The 20,615-nt window shown below is 41.2% G+C and overlaps 1 protein-coding gene across 4 annotated transcripts in view; it reads right to left on the bottom strand.

Annotated features, from left to right (window-relative positions):
• LOC5521481 overlaps nucleotides 1-20,615 on the bottom strand; it is a 49,170-nt gene that overhangs the window by 5,215 nt on the left and 23,340 nt on the right. For all 4 annotated transcript variants that reach the window (XM_048720868.1, XM_048720866.1, XM_048720867.1 and 1 more), the window contains 17 exons: nucleotides 19,927-20,300; nucleotides 17,929-18,102; nucleotides 17,414-17,529; nucleotides 16,668-16,778; nucleotides 14,982-15,322; nucleotides 13,865-14,133; nucleotides 13,104-13,268; nucleotides 12,807-12,890; nucleotides 11,514-11,639; nucleotides 10,651-10,872; nucleotides 8,586-8,849; nucleotides 7,654-8,188; nucleotides 4,641-4,981; nucleotides 4,149-4,373; nucleotides 3,346-3,610; nucleotides 1,591-2,791; nucleotides 1,130-1,346 (listed from right to left, as the gene is read on the bottom strand). In XM_048720868.1, coding sequence (XP_048576825.1) covers nucleotides 1,130-1,346; nucleotides 1,591-2,791; nucleotides 3,346-3,610; nucleotides 4,149-4,373; nucleotides 4,641-4,981; nucleotides 7,654-8,188; nucleotides 8,586-8,849; nucleotides 10,651-10,872; nucleotides 11,514-11,639; nucleotides 12,807-12,890; nucleotides 13,104-13,268; nucleotides 13,865-14,133; nucleotides 14,982-15,322; nucleotides 16,668-16,778; nucleotides 17,414-17,529; nucleotides 17,929-18,102; nucleotides 19,927-20,300 — 5,030 coding nt within the window. The remainder of the gene's footprint in view (nucleotides 1-1,129; nucleotides 1,347-1,590; nucleotides 2,792-3,345; nucleotides 3,611-4,148; nucleotides 4,374-4,640; nucleotides 4,982-7,653; nucleotides 8,189-8,585; nucleotides 8,850-10,650; nucleotides 10,873-11,513; nucleotides 11,640-12,806; nucleotides 12,891-13,103; nucleotides 13,269-13,864; nucleotides 14,134-14,981; nucleotides 15,323-16,667; nucleotides 16,779-17,413; nucleotides 17,530-17,928; nucleotides 18,103-19,926; nucleotides 20,301-20,615) is intronic.

The following is a 20,615-nucleotide window of genomic DNA, read 5'->3' as shown; positions in this document are numbered from 1 at the left end:
TGAATAATTATTTTAGGATGTTGTTTTTCATAAAGGGCTTATTGTTTGTACGGAGGCGCTAACGTTTGTAAGAAGCACGCAAATGACTTTCACAAAATACTATTGTTTGCACTTGCTGAAATAAAAATGTTAATGAATATTTAATTCACTGTATTGATTGCGAGTTCTCGTATTATTGATATTTTGTTTGTGCTATTGTTATGTATCAACGCGCAAATGAAAAGATTCTTCATTCCTAGTTATCGAATAGTGTAAATGAATGTGAAGAAAATGCAATTGTGTGCACTCGATTATGTAAAGTTCGTTAATGTATTTTCTTTTAGTTCAAATGATTTTAATTTCGCTTAAATGACAGTACATCGGCGTAAATGTTTGTAATTTTAGCTAAAATGAATGCGTATTTCTCGGTAATGAAAAGCAAAAGGTGTATACAAAGACAATGTGAGATACCATGACAACTGGAGTAACAAAACAGAGTTCCTTGGTGGCGGAGTTGGCAGAGCGTCGCTCTCTAGCGTCCGTGCCTCTGGGTTCCGGGTTCGATTCCCGGTTCCAACCTGGGTTGAGTTAGCCTTTTTTTCGCCATTGCTGAGGCGCCTTCTATGCCTTCGACTCGACCAAGTCTAAGTCTGTTCCCTTGTTGTATCTTAAAAGTCGATCAGCTTTACAAATTTATTTTTCATATCTATTTATTTTATATCTATCTATTTAACAATTATACCATTTCAATTGAGGTGAATAGTGGATATTTTTAAAGCCACTATCCTTCGAAATGGAAATGGTGTAATTTTGTATATAATTTAGCATATATTTATATATAATTTAGTAGTTTTAGTATATAAAACGGGCTTTAGAGCAATTTTGTTTTCGGAAAACTCGCAAATCGGCTGTTACACCCGCCATTTTGATTGATTTCGGGGCGCAGGAAAATATCCACCTAGGAGGTGTATATTGCATTTTATCCCGAGTTTCTCAACCAATCAAATCACTTGTTCTTGCTAGGTTCTCGAGTTTTATATACTAATATATATTATACCCATTCTAAAACAAGGTAACATTGATCACTTAGGTAAGAATCTCAGCATCGCTAAAATTACAGAACTATTATAGTCCCGTTCTTCCACTGTACCTCATCAAGGCTAACGCCAGATTCATCCAGGCTCACAAACTCTTCGACCAACGTCTTCCGCAGAAGGTAGGCGTTAGGATCTCTGTTGCCATAGGCAACCAGCAGAAGAACGGCGATAAAAATAAAGTAGGCGAGTATTTCCTTGAGTATCATCGACATCTGGATCTCCTTCAATCTCTTCTGGCGCGCGGCCAGCAAATGTAACGCATCAGGAGGACTGAAAAAAAGGCACACCTCCGTTATTGTTTCTTACAAAATTGGAGAAAACTAATGTATGGAAAAGGTATGAATCAACACAAGGTTGAAAAGGTATGTTAAACGCCTCTGTAAAACAAAGTGGTTGCGCTGACGTTTCGCGCGTTAGACCTTCGTCGGAGCAAAAGCCTTTTGCTCCGACTATAACTGGGACAACTGGATAGCGTGACGAGTGATTTGACGCATTTGGTAACGCAAGGCCTCACCCTTTCTTAATCTCATCCTCCTCATCTTCCATCTCGCGAAGCAGGTCTTGCACTGACTTCTCCCTCATGTGCTTAGGGACTTCTTTTAATTCCGTTTCTTCCTCGTCCACATCGACAGGCTTCTTGATAATCAGAGCGAAGATAATCGAGGCACACAGGACTTTGATTGGCTGGATCAGTAGTACGGATTGGAAGAATGACATCACGAAGGCAAGAAGCCACTTGTTTGCCAACTCAGGACCCCAGGATAGACTGTAGAAAACTGTAAATGTTGAGCAAGCCAGGGTGCTTAAAACAAATGTGGTCCATGCAAGATAGCGCCAGTTTGGATGAAGTCCTTTTTTCTTCTTCTTTTCTTCTTTGCCTTGGCTATTCTCTGATGGCTTATCATTAGCACCGGGATCAATTTTTACCTTATCCTCTCTGTTTTCTGCTCTTTCTTGTGTGGAATTGTCTACTTTATCTTCTGGTTCAAGCTCGTCATTCTTTACAAGGTCAGTCCCATCATCGCCGATAGACACCGATCCTGGTTCATCGTCTGATCCAAAATCTTTCCCCTTATCTTCAACAGCTTCTTGCTCTTCCCCGATAATCGATGCCTTTTCAGGTTTATTAATAACGTCTTCATATTCGTTCTGTTCAGCCTCAGAAATTGGGACCTCGGAAATCTCATCGAATCCTTCGTCCGCGGTAACATCTTTGAACTTATTAACCGGCTCATTCTCCTCTTTCCGGATACTCCTGAATACGTGCACAAGAGCGAAATTCACGGGAAACACAATAAGACTAGACTGTAACCCGATGATCATTTGGCGCAAATCGAAGCTCAGCGAACCAATATGGATCACGTAGTTCTCATTTGTCTCGCCTCCCGTGTTGTAGAACATGCAGCTTGTGATCATGGTGCAGTAGAGAAGAGACAAGCAGCATGAGAGCCGCTGCACACGGGTAAAGACGCTCTGTGGCGGGCGAGTTACGATCGAGAACCACAAGTGACCGTCACCGAGTTCTTTGACGGTCTTACTGACGAACAGGTGATTGAAATGTGTGAGCTCTTGTTTGCTTGCGATTGGAAGGATGCGATCCACGCGGCCGTCGTCTTCTTCTACCGCGAGCCAGCGCTCGCAGATGAAGTACCATCGCTCCTTGGTGTTCATGTTTTCAACGCTGATGCGGCTGAGGTACCAGGATGGAGAGCTGCCTGGAATTATCAATAAAAAACGTCTTTATTACAATGAGATGAAAAAAATTTGTCATTTTCATCATCATCATCTCAACTATCATCATTACCACCACCAATATCATCACCACCGTCACCGTCACCGTCACCACCACCACCACCACCGTCACCACCACCACCGTCACCACAACCACCACCACCACCACCACCACCACCACCACCACCACCACCACCACCGCCACCGCCACCACCACCATCATCATCATCATCATCATCATCATCATCATCATCATCATCATCATCATCATCATCATCATCATCATCATCATCATCATCATCATCATCATCATCATCATCATCATCATCACCATCAACGCCATCATCATCACCACCACCATTATTTTTGTAATAAGCCTTTTTCGTATCGCCATTATCATCCTTTTTCTATTGATCATCAACAGCAGCAGTGAAAATTCATCATCTTGTAAAAAGCGTTATCATCGGCAAACACAACAGCAATGAGAATCTCCACACAGACAGAGCGGAGCACCTGCCTCATCGGACTACTCTCCTACCATCATTGTCATGCCAAACTCGCACGTGGGTCAGTTTTCCAAGGGAGTTGGGCAGCGTCAGGACTAGGTTATTGTCGGCGCCCCTCGTGAATAACGGCCTGCTCGGGTCCTTGAGCACGGTGGGCTGGGACTCGCCCTCCTCCCCTGTGAGCACGATAGACACATCTGCTGTCGTCCCCGCATTCTGACGCACCCCGGTGTGGATGGACAGGAGGTACGAAGTCGAGCCTGGAGGGGCGTTGGTCGGTAGGGGGGTAGCTCCAGTCTAAAGATAAATGTAAAAAAATCATTAAAAAAACAAGAGGACTTACTTACAAGAGGACTCGTATTTTTTAAAGAAAAGTTACGCATTCCGCCTTCTACTTGCTACAAACCTAAAATTAAGGTCAAGTGATTTAGTTTTTAACAAATAATAATAATAATATAGATTTATAAAGCGCCTTTCTCCTATAGATCCAAGGCGCTTTACAGTTTTAATATTATGTTATAATAATGATTATAAATTCACTACAATATATATAAAAAGTTTTAAGTCACGTGATTTTCCATTTGCTTGTCTTTGTGGTTAGGTTATTTACTGTTTGCTTGTCTTTGAGGTCACGTGATTTACCTTTTGCTTGTCTTTGAGGTCATGTGATTTACCTTTTGATTGTCTCTGAGGTCACGTGATTTTACCTTCTGCTTGTATATGAGGTAACGTGATTTACCTTCTGCTTGTCTCTGAGGTCACGTGATTTACCTTCTGTTTGTCTCTGAGGTCACGTGATTTACCTTCTGTTTGTCTCTGAGGTCACGTGATTTACCTTCTTTTTGTCTCTGAGGTCTGCCCGTCGCGCGAAGATCACTGCTATTAGGTACAACCCAAAGAGACCGCAGACAGTGGTTATGACCAGGAAGTTTTCGCTCAGATCGGCACTGAACACTTTGTCGAAGTCTATCGGATTAGGCGCCACAAAGAAATCACTCCCAAAGTCGGTCAAGTGGTTACACTCACAGTGTACCTTCCAAATGCGTGTGCGGTTTCCAACCTGCGAAAGTTTATGGGGATTTAACACCACAGGGATACCGATTGATGGGTATAAAACACCACAGGGACACCGATTGATAGGGGATATAACAGCAAATAGATACCGAATGATGGGAGATATAACTGTACAGGGATACCGATTGATAAGGGGAACACCACAGGGATACCGATTGATGGGGGATATAACACACAGGGATACCGACTGATGGGGATAAAACATTATGGGGCTACAGATTTCGGAATAATGCCACTCTCTTTCAATGTTTACCTCACAGCCGTTATTGACCCACGTCATGTTTTTTTCGTCGAAGAACAAGCAATTTGAGGAGTAAACCCTTATACTGTAGTGCGGGACCTGTGATGTGTTGAAAGGCTGTCCATTGTAGTCCAAGTTCGGAGCCCTGTACCCCGCGAACCCCCCCGAGCCGTGTTTGGGTGGAGTCGTAGGTTTGGGCGGTGGAGGGGGGATGAACACGCATGATCTTTTCATTCTTCCGTTGTGGTCCTTGCAGCCTGCTGGAATTGCTCGCTTTTTTCGAGAGGGCGTGTCTGTGGGGACGGCATCGGTGGAAGGGTCTTCAGTTGGTGGGATCTCGTAGTACAAAATACCTTAAAAAATACGATTATGCTTAAGTATTTAATTTACCGGAACTTCATAAGAATGGCCGCTCTGATTGGTTCGCTATATTAGGATAATGGATAGTACACACTACCAATACACGAAATGATGATTGGAATGGCCGCAGTAAACACACGTTAAAAAATCATTTGTATCTCAGGCTCAAATCAGTGAATATTGGTGAATAGTCATTACTCACCAGTGTTTTAGGTAAGAGGCAGTGCTCGCATCTCATCCTGCACCTCTACTTTTGTAGAGGTGTCGGACATTATAATAAACCAATCTAATACCACCTATTAACTTTTGTAGAGGTGCCGGACATTATAATAAACCAATCTAATACCACCTATTAACTTTTGTAGAGGTGCAGGACATTATAATAAACCAATCTAATACCACCTATTAACTTTTGTAGAGGTGCCAGACATTATAATAAACCAATCTAATACCACCTATTAACTTTTGTAGTAGAGGTGTCGGACATTATAATAAACCAATCTAATACCACCTATTAACTTTTGTAGAGGTGCCGGACATTATAATAAACCAATCTAATACCACCTATTAACTTTTGTAGAGGTGCAGGACATTATAATAAATCAATCTAATACCACCTATTAACTTTTGTAGTAGAGGTGTCGGACATTATAATAAACCAATCTAATACCACCCATTAAATTTAGTAGAGGTGTCGGATATTATAATAAATCAATCTAATACCACCTATTAACTTTTGTAGAGGTGCCGGACATTATAATAAACCAATCTAATACCACCTATTAACTTTTGTAGTAGAGGTGTCGGACATTATAATAAACCAATCTAATTCCACTCAGGTGCCGGACATTATAATAAATCAATCTAATTCCACCTATTAACTTTTTTAGAGGTGCCGGACATTATAATAAACCAATCTAATACCACCTATTAACTTTTGTAGTAGAGGTGTCGGACATTATAATAAACCAATCTAATTCCACTCATTAAATTTAGTAGAGGTGCCGGACATTATAATAAATCAATCTAATTCCACCTATTAACTTTTTTAGAGGTGCCGGACATTATGATAAACCAATCTAATACCACCTATTAACTTTTGTAGTAGAGGTGTCGGACATTATAATAAACCAATCTAATACCACCCATTAAATTTAGTAGAGGTGCCGGACATTATAATAAATCAATCTAATACCACCTATTAACTTTTGTAGAGGTGCCGGACATTATAATAAACCAATCTAATACCACCTATCAACTTTTGTAGTAGAGGTGTCGGACATTATAATAAAGCAATCTAATACCACCCATTAAATTTAGTAGAGGTGTCGGATATTATAATAAATCAATCTAATACCACCTATTAACTTTTGTAGAGGTGCAGGACATTATAATAAACCAATCTAATACCACCTATTAACTTTTGTAGAGGTGCAGGACATTATAATAAATCAATCTAATACCACCTATTAACTTTTGTAGTAGAGGTGTCGGACATTATAATAAAGCAATCTAATACCACCCATTAAATTTAGTAGAGGTGCCGGACATTATAATAAATCAATCTAATACCACCTATTAACTTTTGTAGAGGTGCAGGACATTATAATAAATCAATCTAATACCACCTATTAACTTTTGTAGTAGAGGTGTCGGACATTATAATAAACCAATCTAATACCACCCATTAAATTTAGTAGAGGTGCCGGACATTATAATAAATCAATCTAATACCACCTATTAACTTTTGTAGAGGTGCCGGACATTATAATAAACCAATCTAATACCACCTATCAACTTTTGTAGTAGAGGTGTCGGACATTATAATAAAGCAATCTAATACCACCCATTAAATTTAGTAGAGGTGTCGGATATTATAATAAATCAATCTAATACCACCTATTAACTTTTGTAGAGGTGCAGGACATTATAATAAACTAATCTAATACCACCTATTAACTTTTGTAGAGGTGCCGGAAATTATAATAAACCAATCTAATACCACCTATTAACTTTTGTAGTAGAGGTGTCGGACATTATAATAAACCAATCTAATACCACCCATTAAATTTAGTAGAGGTGCCGGACATTATAATAAATCAATCTAATACCACCTATTAACTTTTGTAGAGGTGCCGGACATTATAATAAACCAATCTAATACCACCTATCAACTTTTGTAGTAGAGGTGTCGGACATTATAATAAAGCAATCTAATACCACCCATTAAATTTAGTAGAGGTGTCGGATATTATAATAAATCAATCTAATACCACCTATTAACTTTTGTAGAGGTGCCGGACATTATAATAAACCAATCTAATACCACCTATTAACTTTTGTAGTAGAGGTGTCGGACATTATAATAAACCAATCTAATTCCACTCATTAAATTTAGTAGAGGTGCCGGACATTATAATAAATCAATCTAATTCCACCTATTAACTTTTTTAGAGATGCCGGACATTATGATAAACCAATCTAATACCACCTATTAACTTTTGTAGTAGAGGTGTCGGACATTATAATAAAGCAATCTAATACCACCCATTAAATTTAGTAGAGGTGTCGGATATTATAATAAATCAATCTAATACCACCCATTAACTTTTGTAGAGGTGCCGGATATTAAAATAAACCAATCTAATACTACCTATTAACTTACTTAGATAATATTCGCCGGTGTCATTGAGGAATGAGTTGGAAAGGTGTATGGTGTAGGGGTCTTGCGTGCAGTCTCTGTCTACGTTTAGCTCGTCAGGCCGAACTTCATTAGTTCCATTTCTTTCGGTCGTAATGTTTCTCATTTGACAACTGCTGAAATCCGGGATGGTCCATTTCCGGATATAGACCGGAGGCTGTTGTTCCAGATCCGGACGTTCCCTGTACCGGACACAAGCCTCATACTGGTGACTTGCGTTGACCGGCCTTAGCTCAATATGCAGAGACATCTCATCAGATGAAAGGTTGAACTTCTGATCTTGTCGGTACACCCCCTCCTTGTACGGTCTCATATTCTTAATTTCAGGTTCAGGTACTTCGCTGGCATCGCGAGGGATGAAAATATCGACGTAGTCTTCGAAGTGACTGGTGTTTAACGGAGAACCGCTGGAGTTTGTCATACTAAGGCCAACAGACTGACTTCTGATCTGCGAACTGGAATTCATCCACGCGTATGGAGTTTTAAGAAAACTTGGCATCTAAAAGATAAAGAGAAAAGATTGTTTACTGTATTTGGCATCGATACCCAAGCATACGGCCGATATGTTACGATATAACAACAATTCATCAGAATACGTGGAGCTTATTATCACCCTATGCTTAAACAGCATTTTTTTAACAAATAGACCAATAATTCACCCTTTCGGCGCTGGAAAGTCACGTGCGTATTACAAGGCCAAAGTCCATCAAATTATAAACACGCTTCTACACTTGTCCGAACTTTCGCGGGTTGTTTACGATTTGTTGGACTTTGACCCCGTAAAACGCACGTGACTTTCCAGCGCCGAAAGGGTGAATTCCTTTTGGTCGTTTTATCTAGAGTAAAAATAAAATAGGAAAGATTTATAGGTTTTTATCATTGCGCTAAGAGCTTACTATGAAATCGGTATGCCCAAACCGGTTAGGACCGGTTAGATTAGCGTCTATACCCATTGACTCGGGCAATGGCAAGTTGAAAGAAGCCAGCCCATCCGACAAAGTGAATCCTTCTTGCATGTCCGCAATAGAAACTCGCCCAACAGTTGCGTTTAAAATGGGTGTTTTGAAGTGCACCAGGCTCTCTCCTGCCACCATGTTACTCAATGTCAGTTGGAGGGCAGTTTTGAGAAACGATATGGCTTGAAAGCAGCGATCGACGGCCTGAGAAATAAAAAACAACTTTGAAGAATGATGTTATGGAGTCATTTTGATATAAGGGGTTTTAGACTCGCGAAGGCGGAGGGACAACGACGGAGCACACGTTGTATTTCTCCGCGCGCTTAAAAAACAATGGGGTAGCGCGCGGTGCGATCTTGCGCGCCGTCCTCGACTCTCCACCATTGTAAATCTTAAGGTCCCTTGAGAGAAAAAAGGAAAAGCATAAAGAGGAAAGAAGGAAAAGATAGGACAAGAAATGAATGGGAAGACCACGTGCTCGCTCGTCTTTGGAGAAACTTCAGAATACCCGTCCACAAAGAGTCTACAATAAGACTTCACACTTTGATTTCTCTACAACGAGCCACAGGCTTACCAACCTCTCTGTCAGTCTCAAGTCAATCCCAGTAACTACCTCCTTCCTGTAATTGTCCTATAATTGTCTTATATCCTAGAAAAAGGTCACAATAAACTTTCATTGCTTTTTGATGTGTATTTATTCTGAATAGGCGGTATTTCTATCGTTTAAGCAGTTAAGGGATTCCGCAACGTTAGAAATACCGCCTATTCTGGATAAATACACATCACAAAGCAATTAGAATTTATTGTGACCTTTATTCTAGGATATAAGACAATTACAGGAAAATTACAGGAGGTGATCAATCGTGAAAATATTCGGGCTAGTTACTGGGATTGACTTGAGACTGACTGAGAAGTTGGTAAGCCTGTGGACGAGCCGTAAGTTTACGGAATACTTGAATGGAATCTGCATATCACAGCCTAGCCCCACACTACCCTAAACCACTCCTTTCCTCTCTATTCCAGATCGACTCTTAGCTCTACAAATTACGTTTTACACAACAGCTCACAATTCAGATGTTAGTGCGGAAACTGTGACAAAGACAAGTCGGCTCTAGGGTGGTGTGGGGCTACGGTGTCTATGCCAATTACATTCCAAGGATGCCATTTGACCAGCTGCTATGTCGGCGAAAAGCTAAAACTGACGTCCAAAAAATCATTTCTCCCTGGCTTTTAAGCGGATTGCTTAAAAAAATCGATTCGGGGATAATTCCATCCCTCTTCTATCCTGTACAGGTTTAATTTTTTTTTGTCTGCGCTGAAGCCGAGGTAGTCAGAACCAAGTCACCAGCCTTAGGGGAGGAGAGGGGAGATAATGAAATGGGAGGGGAGGAGAGGGGAGATAATGAAATGGGAGGGGGGGAGAGGGGAGATAATGAAATGGGAGGGGAGGTAAGGGGAGATAAGGGAATGGGAGGGGAGGTGCGGGCAGATAATAAAATGGGAGGGGAGGTGAGGGGAGGGGAGATAATAAAATGGGAGGGGAGGTGAGGGGAGATAATGAAATGGAAGGGAAGGTAAGGGAAGATAATAAAAAAGGAGAGGAAGTGAGGGGAGATAATGAAATGGGAGGGTAAATAATGGAAAATAATGACATGGGAGGGTAAATATTGGAGAAATAATAAAATGGGAGGGGAGGTAAGGGGAAATGATGAAAGGGTAGGGGAGGTGAGGGGAGGGGAAATAACGAAATGGGAGGGTAAATAGTGGGGAAATAATGAAATGGGAGGGTAAAAATGGAAAATAATGAAATTGGATGGTAAATGATGGGAAAATAATGAAATGGAAGGAGAGGGGATAATGAAATAGGAGGAGCGGGGATAATGGAATGGGAGAGGAGGAAAAAAAATGAAATTGGAGAAGAGGAGGGGGAAGGGCAAGGGGGAAGCCAAAAATGTAATCAATCCTTTTCATTTTTTCACAGCACCCTTAACCAGAGGCTACTCACGGCGTCTTTCAGTGGCTTCAAAACTGTTGTATTTCCTACGGTGACATTGGTAAGGCCCGATGTCTCGTTATCAGAAGCAAGACCGGAGGCACCCAAGGCTAGGCCAGCGATACCGCTGAGCATCGTGTTCACCGTTTCTTTTACGGCCTGAAATCCAACATCCTGGGAGGACTGTATTGTAAGAGCATCGAGCATGTTGGAAAACGATGTCATTAACTTCGCCTGCAAACAAACAAAATATAATATTGAAGTTGCAGAATGTTTCGAAATCCACCGTTTAGAGACCCCCTGGAGAGGAAAAGAATTGACGAGAGATTATAAAAGAGTCTCTCTAGCTCTCAGAGAGCTACGATTTAATGGTTTTTGGGTTGGAACAGACTGGCCATTTTTTTTTTAAATGATCATTTGACTACAGAGCTAACGTCATAATCGGCATAATTGTTCCTCGGTGATTATAAAAGCCGATAAAAGCCAATAGCTCGGTTACTTAATGCGTGTCGAAAACTCAGGGTGGGGTCCAGAGTAGTAATTCACTGACCACGGATCAATTTAGTTCAAATCGGCATCCTTAGCTCTGGTAATAGGTCACTAGATCCATCTAGAAACTTTTTATATAACACAGAAAATTATCTTCTTCTTTATCACCAGCGAAGGGGTCAACCGGAGTCATACTCATCTCGTTCTATGAGCAAGGTTGGCTCCGGACCCCTCGAACACGCCTGAAAGCTAGCTCCAGCGGGATGGGATAGATTGGATTTTTTTAATTGTCCAAATGTAGGCAGTATTAATATCTTGGATTTCATAGATCGCAATCCCAAAAACTATAAAAATACAAAAATCATTTTTAATTATTCAAGACTCACCTGCGCAGTATTTGTAATCTCAGTATATTTCTCAGTAACCATAGCGACGGAGCTCGACAACATTTGCACATCTGCTACCGTGTACGCGTAAATGTCCGTCAGAACGGTCGAAAACGATGTCCTTAGCTATAATATAATAAAAAGGTGTGAAGTTTTAGAAATCCATCGCCTTATCATGGGCAGTAGCAGGGGGGATCTCGTGCCCCCCTCCCCCCTCAGTATGGTTAAAAACTATAAGGAAATAATCTTAATATCTTTGTATCATTACCACCAATATGTCACGCCCCTGCTAAAGAAAATCCCTCGTCACAGCTGCTACCTATTTACCCTTCAGTTAACAAGCAAACAGTTTTAGGGTTGACACTGAACTTTCCAAAACTGTCAGACTATTTTATTCATTCATACCAGTCTGAAGGCTTTTTCTTCGCAGGCTTTGTTGGCTTTGCCAGTAGGTCCCGGCAAGAAACTTTGGGTATTTTAAAGGAAGATCGACCTATCTGAAACCCTGAATCCAAGGACTCGTCTTTCTCGCTTTCGAAATTGCTGCTGACATTGGCATAGTCGCTTTCTCTTTCTCAATATTCTCAATATTCTTTGGACATTCATACTTCACAATACGCGTACCTGATTATGATTGTCGGAAATACTTTGAAAATAGTCTGTGAAAAGGCTAAGTCCTGGTGAGAAAATCTCAGTTCTACGCACTTAGTGATTCGCTCCGGACAAACGAAGATGGGATCGTAGGCGAGGGAACAAATTCAAACATCGCCTGTTGCTCCCCTCTTTAGTTGGGTTAATTTGGTAATTAATATCAAGTGACCCATTATGTTTCCGGTTTTTCTTTGTTTATCCTGTGATAAGATCCACGACAGTAAGGATCTCGCCTCTACTTATATCTAACTAGTATTTTCTTACTTGGGCTTCGCCTCTACTTTTATCTAACTAGTATTTCCTTACTTGGGCCTCGCCTCTACTCATATCTAACTAGTATTTCCTTACTTGGGCCTCGCCTCTACTCATATCTAACTAGTATTTCCTTACTTGGGCCTCGCCTCTACTCATATCTAACTAGTATTTCCTTACTTGGGCCTCGCCTCTACTCATATCTAACTAGTATTTCCTTACTTGGGCCTCGCCTCTACTCATATCTAACTAGTATTTCCTTACTTGGGCCTCGCCTCTACTCATATCTAACTAGTATTTCCTTACTTGGGCCTCGCCTCTACTCATATCTAACTAGTATTTCCTTACTTGGGCCTCGCCTCTACTCATATCTAGCTAGTATTTCCTTACTTGCTCTCGATGAGCCGCAGCCTTGTTCAGTGCTGCTTGTTCGTCTGCTGTGATATTTCTGCCGCTGTTGATAAGTTCCTTGTCCTAAACACATACAAAAGACTTACGGTAGGGTACATTTGGTGCTTTTCGATAGGTAGCGCCTTGCGGAGAGACCATTTCAGTGCTGGCCAATGAAAAAGTTCACAGGGATTTTGAATAAAGAAAGCCTGAAAACGATTTAGCTGTTGGAAATCGTCAGTGAGAGCTCGCAGATCATTGCAAGCCGCAGTGATGTTGCCATTTCCGAGTACTTACCTTTTCTTCAAGTAGGTTAAGAAGAGAGCTTGCAGCTGAGATTATCTGGTTGAGGGCCATCATGTCCCCTCTTTGTTTGGCCTGGTTAAGTATACTGTTCTCATCCGATATCAGTGTGGCGAGGTAACTATAAGTCTGCGCTGGACTTATGTCTGATGGCTCCACCTAAGGCAGGGAGAAACATTGATTTACCATATATCTTCCTGATGATGTTACACTTTTAGATGTATCAAACCCTGATCACACCGCAATCACATGCCCCCGCATAATACCTCGTCAGAAAGCATCCATATCCACCCCTCAGTTAAAGCGAGTTACTGGGGACACCTTTAATAGTACCAGGGATTCAGGGGAGGGTTTGGGAGGTTTAACAACACCCCTCTCTAGGGAAAATGTTTTGTGCGATAAATAACTGATTTTGTTCTCTTAATGCATGCTCCCACGGCTAATCCTAATTGTTGCCGAAAATAAAAGGTGAGTTCCTTTGTTGGCATAGGTAATACGTATTTCTTTCTTGGGGATGAGTGCACGCAAGACACTCAATTAGTTTGCAGGTTATCAATTAACCTGTGCCTTCAAGTCAGTAGGACCCTTCCACCTCCAAAATTAACTCCCGGTCAAAACCCTTTTCAGGAAAAAGCTAGATCTGCCTCTGAATCAAATAAAGCTATTTTCAATAACTACAAAAGTGTCACACTTTTGTCGTGTGTCTCTTGCAAGCATACCGATCTATTTTCAAATGGAAATTCGTATCACTGTACCGTGAAGTTAAAATACTTTGAGACGCCCGCCCCCAAGCTGTCGATCACTCTCAGGCGCACTTGCACGGTGTAGTTCGTGTTGGCGTCTCCCACAGGCAGCATAAAGGAGCCGTTCCCTTTATCTGTGTACGAGAACACTTGGTAGGAGGCGTACCCTTTGAAAGAGGCTTCATAGAATATTGGCGGGTCAACGTCATTCCAGTCTTTGATCATGATTTGAAATGTGGTGTTCATAGCAGTGCCATTCAGACGGTCAAACGAAATCGTACCTAGAAAAAAATGTAAAAATTTAAGATCATTAAACATAAAATAGAGAAAAAGACGACGACGCAAGTGAGGGTGGATATGATGGCATTGATGTTGAAGACACCGATGATTGTGATGTTCGTGGAAGCTTTTTAAATTGATTTTGAACTCTCAATTTCTACTCTATTAACTTATCTTTAAAAATGTTTTTACTGCGAGGCAATTTCATTCTAATATACATACAAAACTATAACAGTAAAACTATGTAAAATCAGAAAAACTATCTTTTGGTAGTTTTCATGAATTTTCTCTTAAAGCCCGTCGATCCGACTTGCGTGACGCGTGGTTTCGCAGGCTATGAAACCCTATGCAAATGAGATATTCATCACAGTATTAAATCTGCTTGAATAACGGCGAATTTTAACCCATTATACAACTAAAACAGCTCAATTCTATTATCAAAATATAAAAAAATATAGGAAAAACGATGAGGGTTTTGGAAACAACACTTTCACACAGGTCGGATTTTCAGTGCTGAAAAACGCAAGACTAGTTCCAGTACCGAGCGGTTAAACTAGCCTTTTTGTTTTGAAATGGCGGCTTTTTACCGGCGAACAGTCACATTTTGGCGAATGCTAAGAAAACTAGACCAAACCTAAGGCTATAATTTTCTTTATGACTTCCTCATGCTTCAATATGGCCAGAAAACATGCAAAACGTGAACATAAACACAATACTACACTAAATTTTTCTTCTTAGCAAGTAATATATTTTTCACTTTTTTGTGTTTCGTAAAATGTTTACCGTAAGATCACAAAAAACGAAAGGCACAAATATGAAGCTTGGGCTACCTGTGGTACCACAGGCTTACCATTCTCAGGCGGTGAGTTCGTGAGGAACATGTATTTGCTCTCGCCAAAGATACCACTGGGTCTGTACGCCTTATAGCTGAGCGTGTAGCACGTGTCTGGCATAAGCGAGTCTTTCTTCATCACAAGGTTCTGCCCATCGATTGACGTCAGTATCATCTTTTTAAAGTCTTCATCCGGGATCTTGATGAAGTAACCAGGGTCAGCGGTTATCAGCAAGTCACAGTAGAGCTGTCTATAGAGGTCCCACTTGAAGGTCAAGCGACCAAAACACTCGATGCAGCTTCCAACAATAGCCAACTTCTGATCGGTGTTCACTTTGCGCTGGCAATTTTGCCCGCATCTTTAAAAAAAGGTAAACAACAAGCTGTCAGCCTCCATTTTTGTTATCCTAGCAAATGCGGAAAGAACACCTTTTAAACTCACTAAAAAATCAAGTGAGTGCCAAATCACGCCGAAATGAGAATAGAAATGACTGAAGCCGCAAAACAAGAGCGACGAAAAATACAGTCTTTCAATGAAAATTAGCCCTTTCTGACACGGAAAATTTCTGATTGATTCGTAATTGAGCGCGAGCGAGTTTGCCACCCAAAAGGTCACAGTTCACAGGTTCATTGTCTTGTTTTTGCTAATTGGTTTATCGCTCACATATTCATTGTTCGTCTGTAGGACTTACTTGGTTCATTGCTCACATATTCAGTGTTCGTCTGTAGGACTTACTTGGTTCATTGTTCACATGCTCTTTGTTCGTCTGTAGGACTTACTTGGTTCATTGCTCACATATTCAGTGTTCGTCTGTAGGACTTACTTGGTTTATTGTTCACATGTTCATTGTCCGTCTGTAGGACTTACTTGGTTCATTGCTCACATATTCATTGTCCGTCTGTAGGACTTACTTGGTTCATTGTTCACATGTTCATTGTCCGTCTGTAGGACTTACTTGGTTCATTGTTCACATGTTCATTGTCCGTCTGTAGAACTTACTTGGTTCATTGTTCACATGTTCATTGTCCGTCTGTAGGACTTACTTGGTTCATTGTTCACATGTTCATTGTCCGTCTGTAGGACTTACTTGGTTCATTGTTCACATGTTCATTGTCCGTCTGTAGGACTTTCTTGGTTCATTGCTCACATATTCAGTGTTCGTCTGTAGGACTTACTTGGTTCATTGTTCACATGTTCATTGTCCGTCTGTAGGACTTACTTGGTTCATTGCTCACATATTCATTGTCCGTCTGTAGGACTTACTTGGTTCATTGTTCACATGTTCATTGTCCGTCTGTAGGACTTACTTGGTTCATTGTTCACATGTTCATTGTCCGTCTGTAGAACTTACTTGGTTCATTGTTCACATGTTCATTGTCCGTCTGTAGGACTTACTTGGTTCATTGTTCACATGTTCATTGTCCGTCTGTAGGACTTACTTGGTTCATTGTTCACATGTTCATTGTCCGTCTGTAGGACTTTCTTGGTTCATTGCTCACATATTCAGTGTTCGTCTGTAGGACTTACTTGGTTCATTGTTCACATGTTCATTGTCCGTCTGTAGGACTTACTTGGTTCATTGCTCACATATTCATTGTTCGTCTGTAGGACTTACTTGGTTCATTGCTCACATGTTCATTGTTCGTCTGTAGGACTTACTTGGTTCATCGTTCCCATGTTCATTCTCCGTCTGCAGGACTTACTTGGTTGATAGTCGGGGGGGATCTCCTAAGGATAGTTCCACTGTCTGGTCAAACGTCCCGGTTTTGGTGCCGTGCTTGTTTGTCTTGATGATGAGAAGAGTGAAAATATACCTGGGGAAAAAATGGTTTAGGAGCAGGGTAGAGGCACTGTCACTTTCAACTATAGCTTGGCCCAATATAGGGGTTCTCAATTTGTTGTATTACTGTACTGATAATTAAAGTTCGTGTAAGTCAAAGCAGCGAGATATATGCCCACTGGCCCACTTTCTTAAACTAAGACACTTTGCTTGCTGCCGCACTTTATAATCGCTCAGAGTTTTGAAAAAGGTTATTAACCAACAATCCTTGGGACCGCCTTCATGGTGATTCAAAATCAATAAAACTGAAGTCCCTGTCGCTCTCAACAGCAACCCGTGAACATTCTTAACGTCATTTTTGCCACCTAAGGGGGTTAAAATATGTTTTTTTGAGCTACCAATATTTCGGGACGTAGGGAAGTTGGCGTTTTAAAGAGATACCACTGTATAGATGGCAATAGGCGACTAAAAAGTGACGTGATATTTTGAGTATAAATTCAAAGCCAAAATAAACACAGGCTGTAGCCGGCAAGCATGAGGGCGACGAAAACATTAAGATATTTCAATAAAACTAAGCCCTTTGATTTTTTTCGTTAATTTGGAGCTAAAAGCGGGAACGCGCGCGCAAGTTTGCCACCCAAAAAGTCACGTGAGTTCTTAGTGCCTTACGTCTTGTTTTCGGTCCATCCGGGTTCTCTGGTATCCAGTGTCATCACGGTAGTGCTATTATCTGTGAAATTCATCCGGCCAGCCCCAGTCCCTAGACAGCCGCCTCGGTCATCAAGCTGAAACCAACATGACTTTTTAAGTCAAAGCCTCCATTTTGTCAAACTAGCAAAATACCAAGCGCGAGAAAGTATCAATTTCTATCACCTAATTTGGGAAAGCTATTCTGATATTTTAGATAGAAATTTGTAAATAACATACCAAACTTTGTTTCTAGAAAGTTATCGCGAAATGTTTTGTCGGCCAATTTTTAAAAACAGCTTCAAAAACTGTTATGCGAGTTGCATTGTATTATCATATTAGTTTTATCAACTTTTATCACCATTATTGTTCAAGGGGAAATGGCGGATGTTGTACATCTATTTTTTTTCTTGGTCGTCTTCGTCTAGTCACCGCATGAACTACTCCGTCCCTCCCCCCCCCCCCCCCCTCAAATTTATAGGGATAAACTGGGCTACCTGTGAGGTAAAGTTAAGCCTGATTGGCGCTTGTACGACAGGAATCGAGGGTGGGTGACTCAGGTTAGCAAACTGTGATTCCGAAGTATTCCGACAAAGCACATAAAATTTCATATCCGTGAAGTTGCCCTTCTCGAAGTCAGGATCCTGACTGTCTCTGAAATCGAGTGTAATCTGCAAAACAGGAAAAAGAATACGAAATAATACTCAATACAGATTTGCAAAAAAAAACATCTATCGAAAATAAGCAGTAAACCTGTAGAAGGAAAAAGGAATAAAGCTGAGGAGGAAAGAAAAAAAGCGATTATAGGAAAGGATGGAAATGAAATGGAAAGAAAATGAAAAATAATGTGAAAAGAAAAGAATATGGAAGGCAAGAAGGGAAGGACTAAAGGCCGAGTTCATCAAGCGGAAAGTCTGCGCTACAAGATAACCATATAACACGGCTTTCAGCGCACCTATGATGATTGACAGATGATTGGAGGCAGTTTCCGTCAAGGGGCACGCGTTATTTTGTCTGCATATATATATATATATATATATATATATATATATATATATATATATATATATATATATATATATATATATATATATATATATATATATAAACAAACACGCGAACTACCGTTTCATCTCTACAAGCCTGTTTCGTGGTTTGCCCACTCATCAGGAGATTTATTAAGAATATATTACTACCATCACTTATATACTGTCTATGTATAAAATTAACATAAAAATAGGGCGCGAAATTTGAGTGGCTGTTATGATAAAATTGAATAGTTCAGCTGTTGCATAACGACGCTTTGTTCCTGTGGCGGCACGAAGACACTAGCTCGTTACGCTTGTTTAAAGTTGATAGCTTGGGTTGGCGGATAAGTTTTTCTTTGAGGCAGAGATTACATTGCTAGAGCTGTTGTAGGTGGAGTGAGATGACAGGATTTTCCATGAAATAAAGTGTTCTATGTCGTTGTCTTTAAGGCTCCATATGTACTTGTTAGTTCGGTCGAGTTTCTGTGTTTAGCGTGTCGGAATGAGGCGGTGTGGTTTCTATATCTTGTCTTGAATTCGTTCTCGGTTAGTCCTACGTAGGTTTCGGAGGTGTTGTTGTCCTTTCTTGTTACAGTGGCTTGGTAGATAACAGATGATTGGAGGCAGTTTCCGTCAAGGGGGCACGCGTTCTTTTGTCTGCAGTTGCATGTTTTGTTATTGGCGGTGGCGAGGGAGGTAGGGGCGTCTTCGGTTGTTATTGATGAGGCGATTATGCGTTTGTTGTGGCTGTCAATTATCTGCTTGGTGTTGTTCATGCAGCTATAACTGATTTTGATTGTGTTCCGGTTGAAGATTTTTCTGAGTTTGTGGTCTTTAGGGAAGTGCTTGTCTATGAGTGAGAGGAATCTGTGGCCGATGTTGGTGCTTGTGTTCTTGCAAAAAGGGGGTTGTACCAGACGATGTTGTTGCGCTGGCGGTTCTTGCGTTTGCTTGTGGTGTTTGGTTCGTAGTGCAGCGTGTAGTTATATCCACTTTCGTCGAGTGCTTTCTGGTATGGCGGGGCGGCTTGGTCGAAGGTTTCTTTGTTTGATGATAGTGTAGATAAGCGTTTGTTGATACTGGCAGAGATATTCTTTGTGATGGTAGGTGGGTTGTTGCTCTCGCGGTGGACGTACTGTAGTGGGGCGTTCGGTTTGGTGAAAGGCTGGTAGGTGTTGCGGTTCAGGTCGAATGTGACGTCTAGGAAGTTGACTACTCGCTTGTTGGCTTCTATGGTAATTCGCAGTCCGTTGTTGTTGAAGATGCGGCATAGTTCTTTCTTGATATATATATAAAGGTTTTTTTTGCTTAACCTGTTTACAAAACTTCCAATAAAAACGAAGAAAAAAACGCACTATGCTAATGGTTTAATAGATGCAATGATTTTCCTATGAGCCATAGCATACGAATCACTTTTTGCATGTAGGACACGTGTAGAATTTTGGAACAATATGAGTATGTACTCACCATTTGTCCGTAGGGAATCTTGACATAAACATTCCCCTTAATAGCTGCCTTGAGGTTCGGGTTACTGGAGATACGTCGATAGCCAGACTTTCTCGTAATAACACCGACTGTGTCGGCCATATAAACCGAGATGTCAATTCTATACAAGCCGTAGTTGAGGCAACGCCTGGGAATCGTCAGCACGGCATTGTCTAATGGCTTACCGCAAGCGTCAACGGGAAGGAATTCTTGCGGGTTTTGCTCTGACTGCCGGTAGATTTTCCATTGGTGAGTTGTTCTGGAAGACACTTCGCAATATATCTCGACGTCATTGATAGACTGGATCTCGTTAGATCGATATACACTCGTAGCATTTTCGGGGGTAGGTCCCACACCTGATGTTAGATGGAAAGAAATTAGAGGAAATCGATACACAGTCGTAGGACTTTCGGGGTCTCTCTCACAACTGATCAGAGATGAGAAAGATAAGAGAAGATCGATTCACAATCGTTGCATTTTCTGGGTGTCTCTACCAGGCGCGTACACAGGGGGGGGGGGGGTGGGGGTGCTCAGGGTGCGCGCGAAACCCCCCACCTTGGCGGCCAAAAAGTGGATAATTTTGTTTTTTAGGAATCTTCAAATACTATGCTTTTTCCGTATGTTACATATGACTGCGCAACCCCCACCCCCCCCCCCCCCCCCCCTCGGCC

This window comes from Nematostella vectensis, chromosome 13 (assembly GCF_932526225.1).
Source record: "Nematostella vectensis chromosome 13, jaNemVect1.1, whole genome shotgun sequence".
Classification (NCBI taxonomy): domain Eukaryota; kingdom Metazoa; phylum Cnidaria; class Anthozoa; order Actiniaria; family Edwardsiidae; genus Nematostella; species Nematostella vectensis.
This window is presented reverse-complemented; position numbering and strand designations above follow the sequence as displayed.